The following is a 6000-nucleotide window of genomic DNA, read 5'->3' on the forward strand; positions in this document are numbered from 1 at the left end:
CGTTTCACTGTATGTGTTTTGGCTGGAAAATGACTCAAGGAATAACAGTGATTGCTGACTAATTAGCAATTAAATCAGGGCAGCAGTGTTGCTTGCGTTTATCTGGAGTAGAGATAAGTCATTCAATTAGGACGTTTATTGAAGCTCTAAAAATTAATGCTCCTCTGTACACACACACACAAAAAAAATTATTTTGCATGTTCGTTCTTTCCACAGCAGGTGGTTACTGAAAGCAGGTGGTACAAACAGTCATTCCCGTTTTGTAAAACAGTGTTACTAGTGTGTTTTGTGGGAGTCTCCTGGTCAGGGAGAGGAAATGGACCTGGTGCTAAGGTGAATATTTGAAGCACTCATAGCTTCCATATTCTTTAGCATTATCCTAAAATCTTGTCTGTTCCACGGGTTATAATATTGTGTAAAGGACATAGCTATGGACAATCCAGACTGTGCCCAGCCAAAATTGGCACATCTCATTAACAGGGTAAAGCTCTCCTGTGCCAGTCCTCAGCAAGCTGGCAAGCTCAGGAGAACCAATTAAACAGAGGGCAGGCAGACAGGGAATTCAGTGAAGGAACGCTTGTCCAGACCAGCCCGACATCTTCATGTGTACAGTGAAATACAAATTGTACCTGCATATTATATCAGTATGAGGCTGACCCAGGGCGTCCTGCTGTGGGTGTTCTTGGGAATTCTAACTTAGCAGAGAAGTCTGTGAATTCCTCAGCATGGTTGAGGTTCAGCCTGATTGCATATAAATGCCTTCTTTTCCCCCCCCCCAAATGTAACTTTTGTCAGTGGTTATTTTCTCTTCCTGTTTTCTTCTGTCTCCTTTTGTCAAGCAGAAGGAAGTTTAGTTGTAAGAAAAGGGGAGGGGGGAGAGAACTTTGTTTCTGTTCCATTGCAATACAATATTTCCGTTCTAAACCTGCAAAATGAAGTGTTAGAAAAAACAAACCAACTCAGTGGGGGAAACGCTCACTGGTTGTTATACACACTCACTCTAACTAAACAGAGCATGAACTTTATCTGTAAAATGAGTAAAAGCAGTCCAGTATCCTGAAAATCATGAGTCTCATCAGCAGAAGAGTCCAGCAGCCTGGAGCAGAACTGACCCACCTTTTCCTACTGGAAAATGTGTTGTGACTGTCAGCTTCCTCTGCTCTAATGGACAGCAAAATCCCTGCAGATCCGTGGATGGTTTCTGTACTGATGCCAGTGTCTATTCTTCTTTCATCTCCCTGCTAGCTAAAGACGTGGAGTGTAGATGAACTTCAGAGGAGGCTCTCGGCACTTGATCCCATGATGGAGCAGGAGATTGAAGAAATCCGCCAGAAGTATCAGTCAAAGCGGCAGCCAATCCTCGATGCCATTGAAGCCAAGAAACGGCGGCAGCAGAACTTTTGAGAGCCGTCGGTAGAACCTTCTTCCAACCTTAAACAATCAGCTCCTTGCTTTTATGACTACTAAACAGATTGATTTCTATTGAAATATGCTAGCAAAATAGAGGGCAATACTTCTGCTCATTTATTTTTCCATAGCACCTTTGTGAACTCAGGAATGCCATTGAGTGGAAAATCCTGACAGTATATTTTATGTTAGACAAATATTTAAAACATTGTTTTGAAGGAGTTTTGTTACTGTTTTTAGGTGGATTGTTTTTAAAACAGAGGAACAGCTAGGAATAGACTAATGAAAGTTGGCTCACTCTCTTTTCCACAGAACTTTTAGTAGTCCATTTTCTTTGTTTTAAGTTAATATGAATTGTGATATTTAATGGCTTCATCTCTTGTGGGTTTTGTTTTAGTTTTTTTGAGAATGCACAGACTCAATTTCAAGCTGTTAACTCTGTCTTTCTACTGTTAAGGTACTGATAAGTTTTAGGTCACTGAAGAGAGTAGGTGAGAACATGTACAAACTGTTCCAGCCTTTTGAAAGGAACATAAATCTTTTGTTTTTTGGTTAAAGCCTGTAATAAGCCCCATGCCTTATACCATGTGCTTTGAGCAAGTATGGTTTCTTCAAGACCTCAGTTTTGTCCTTTTTTTGTGTGTGTGTACTTTATAAATTAATACTAGCAGATAAAGTATGTTGTGCTTCCATCAGAAATTATATTCTATAATTTAAAATTCACATTTACTTAAAACCAAAAGCCAATTGGTGGTCTGACCTAATACAAAGCAGAGTCCTTGCCATCTGTCTCTTTGGAAATGTCCTTCATTGAGACCCTGCTGACAGTGGAGTACTGGAAGAAGTATTACAGTGTTACAAGGGATGGAAGTTCTGTGACTCTCTCAGGAATTAGGTACTTCTGCTCTGTGTGCGAGAGGACTTAAAAACATCTCCACAGTTAGTGAAATAGTTTGCAGGCTTCATCATTTCAAATTTACTTCATTAGGTGCTTGAATAAAAACTTAATTTCACAATCCTTCACATTTCGACAAGGTTTAGCACATCAGAAAAGTTAAACTGAAAAGAAACATTTCTTAAGTCAACAAAGGTGTGCGTTATGGGGTGGAGTGAAGGTGGAGTTGATCTGGATGAGAAGTCAGCTGCCATCCCATCATCACCTGCTAGCATAATGAAATTCAGCCTCTTCCAGTTTCTCTGGATGCTCCCTGTGTTCTTTCTTTATAAAACTCCCTGCCTTTTCTGCCCCATACAGCTGAAATGATGAAAATGCCCATGAGTTTACAACTGGTGTGAGGCTGGTGCAGTTAACTCACACRGGCAGAATGGAGAGCAAAGCAGAAGAAGCAAAGAAGTGAGCTGAGTTACAGGGCAGAGCGACCAAGTGATGCCTCAGCTCGATGGGCTGCAACAGCAGCATTACATAACATCGAGCTGGAATTTTAGATGTACCTAGCGCATGATGAAATGTTTGGCGAGAGCAAATACTGCTACCGCTTTATTTTCATTTTGCTCTGATCGAGGGAACAGTTTCCGTGTCGTTTTTCTGAAATGGGCCTCGGTATGTCAGCCAGATAATTAAACTAAATAGCCATGTCTCCTGAATCAAATGGTGCTAGAGAGGAAAAGGGATCATTTCATGCCTCTGTAGGCTCTTGACTACTATTAACAGGTATACTCCACTGATGTGAAAGGAACCAAGCCATTTTTACCCCCTCTGAGGATCTGATTGCATGAATTTGTCTCTGATATGCAGTGCTAACACAGCTGTTTCATAGATCAGCARACCAGCTGTCCCTAAGAGAAAAGGGAGGCAGCAAGCAGTGTATCTAGGGTACTGAGGTAAGAATACATCCTGGGATAATCAGCTGTTTGATAGCCTCAAGTATTGGGAGGGTTTTAGAAGCACTTGCTGTCACAATGCAAGCCAAGTAATTAAAGCCCTCATTGTTGTTAGTAGACTAAAATCCCTTAGCTATGAGAGTCCAGCAGCTACGTGCGCTGTGAAGTCTAGCGAAGTGCTGTATGAGCAGCAGGGCACGTACAGTACTTGTTTGGAATCTGTGCAATATGTTTGGCCCTAAACATTTGTTTATAATGAGCAATATTTCTGAAAGTCCTTTGCATCAAAGAAACTCGCAGAACTTAGGAGGGAGTTTTCAAGTATGGGATCATGGATTAATCACTTGGATGGATCTCACCCAACCTGGCTTTGGCTGGAGGCGAAGCTGGGTCCTGCTCCAGCTTTCCGTGCTCTGGAGTGCAGCACTGTTTGATGGCGAGATTTGTGGTGGCTGGCAGGGGGCTAGTCAGCTAATGCCAGGCCAGGTGAGTCTCAGCCTTTAGAGTGAACATGTTTTTGTACCCCCAGTGTRATAGATGTACACAGATGTGACATAGCAAACTGTGTGCACTGCTTGCACATAATGTGGATCAAGCAGATTCTGCCAGGAGTAGTTTTACCTCTGCACTGTGTAGGTAACTTTGYAGTGATCAGAGGGCATTAGAAAACCCAAGTTTTGTAAAACACCACAGGGTGGTGTACATTTCTGGAATATGCAACCTGTGACTGCTGTAACTGAATGTAAGCACTGTTGAAATACTCTGCTTTGTTGAAATGATTGTCTTAAAATATAGCAAATGAACCAAAATAAGTTAAACTGGTCCAATGGCTTATTTGTCTTTGAACCTTTCTTAAAGACTTGCAATAGTTGAGACTTGATGAGATTTGTTGCACTCATAGCTCTGATGCAGAGGAATCTTTTCTCCTTCACTGACTTTCAATCTCAATGAGAGAAAATGATTCTTTTTTTGGTCCCTTTGTAGACTATCTGGGAGCGTAGTACCTGCTCACTCCTCAGAGTCCTCTAGGCTAAGACCAAGGCTCTTTGGACTAAGTTTTTAAACAGAACGCTTGTTTAATTATGAAGCTGCATTCATGTGCTCCTTGAGTCCATCTGCATTGCTGAAAGTGTTCTGGACAAACCATTATCTTTGCTTCTATAACCCAGAGATACTGATGATGTCAGTCATGTGAGACTTAATAATGTGAAGTTTGTAGCTTTAACTTTTTTGTATCAAAGAAATTAGCAACACTGGCATAAAGTGCTGACTTGAAATGCTGTTTTGTAAGATCTGGCTGTTTGTATATAATAGTGTTGGTCATTAGTTTGTATATGTATGAAATAGTAACTTTTATTGCATTCCTCTGAGTTTGTTGCAGGAGATTAATTCTCAAATATCTTGCCTTATTTGTTCAAAAGGGCAAATAAACTGTCCTTACTGAAAGCATCAGTGTCATGACTAATATTTATGTATGAAATTTATGTATGGCATATTATTGCTCATCAGGACAACTTTTAACAGGGGGACCTTATAATCAACTAGTGTTATGCAAGATGCTGGAAGAACATACAAGCATTAATAAACACAAGCAGTAAAAATGGGAAGAAAAGTTTCAAAATGTTTTTCAACAGGAAATTCTTTAGCCTTAAAGCATTACTAATCCTACACCTCAAGGAGAGGTGCGTAGTTCCTGTTTCAGGTCAGGGGCATGTCTGCATGTTGCCAGTTCTGTGGCAATTCAGAAACATGAGGTGGAAGTTTGGGATATTTTCCCCACAGCGACAAGTGTTGGCAGCTCTTCCTAGGAGCGGCGATAGTGCAGGAGGCTCCCTTGCTCCAAGAGGTGCTCTGGCAGGTGGGGACAGTGAACTTTGCTGTAGATACTTGCTCTCCCTGCTCTGTAACTTCACACTGCAGGAAATTTGTGAGCCTGCAATCGGTTTTGGGATTAGGTACTCATCAGTTTATCCACCTTCCCACACACAACAGGTGAGGCTGGAGTCTGTCTCTACTAATTCTGGCTGACTTGCTGCACTTTCAGTTTCCTAGCTCAGAGGAACACAAAGCTGACAGCGAGTGGGTGCTGCCTTCCAACAGTGAACTGTTGGCTTCTACGTGGTTTCCCTGAGCAGTTGCTAAATCTGTCCCAAAGGCATGACTAACCAAAGCAGAGACAGAATTCATTCAGGAGTCAGCCTTGGTTAGCAATCCTAGAAGAAACAAAATAAGATCTGAGCTTTTAAATGCTAAGAACAGTGTGGAATTCAGAGAGGGAGACTACGGGCGTTTCTAGTAAACGGGAAAGCCCGGAGCACGTACCTTTCTCCGCAACATTACCAGGAAATGGTGAAATGCCGGCATGCAGAGCTGTACTGCTGCTGCAGTAGCACTGCATTGTCACCAGTGAACTGCTCATGTGTGCTTGCTTCATGCTAGGAGCAGTGCACATGCTGCAGAAATACTAATTGCATATAAATAACTAAAAGTCAACAGCTGACAAGTAGCCATGATTTGGGGCTAACATTTAGCCAGGCTTTTCCACCATGATTTTTTGACTCAAGTGGAGAGGGAAAAAAAAAAAAAAAAAAATCACCTATCCAAGATGACCTAGCACCGGTACTTTCTTCGTCCTCCTCCCACAGTAGCTGCCAGTACTGAGGCACAAGTATTGCTGTGCAGATGTCCTTTATGCCCAGCCACTTTCTCACACCCTCATTTTGTCCCATTTCCTCCTGTCTGCAGGCCAAA

General features: G+C 41.8%; 1 protein-coding gene across 3 annotated transcripts in view; it reads left to right on the forward strand.

Annotated features, from left to right (window-relative positions):
• The window catches only part of STK4 (serine/threonine kinase 4), a 49279-nt gene extending 44584 nt beyond the window's left edge, over positions 1-4695 (forward strand). For 2 of the 3 annotated variants that reach the window (XM_026076783.1, XM_026076787.1), the window contains exon 11: positions 1246-4695. In XM_026076783.1, the coding sequence (XP_025932568.1) occupies positions 1246-1404 (159 nt within the window). In that variant the 3' untranslated portion in view covers positions 1405-4695. The remainder of the gene's footprint in view (positions 1-1245) is intronic. The other variant, XM_026076784.1, reaches the window with a different exon arrangement.
• Positions 4696-6000: the final 1305 nt, after the last annotated feature.

The sequence above is a fragment of the Apteryx rowi genome, unplaced genomic scaffold (genome assembly GCF_003343035.1).
Source record: "Apteryx rowi isolate R43461 unplaced genomic scaffold, aptRow1 scaffold_44, whole genome shotgun sequence".
NCBI classification, from domain to species: domain Eukaryota; kingdom Metazoa; phylum Chordata; class Aves; order Apterygiformes; family Apterygidae; genus Apteryx; species Apteryx rowi.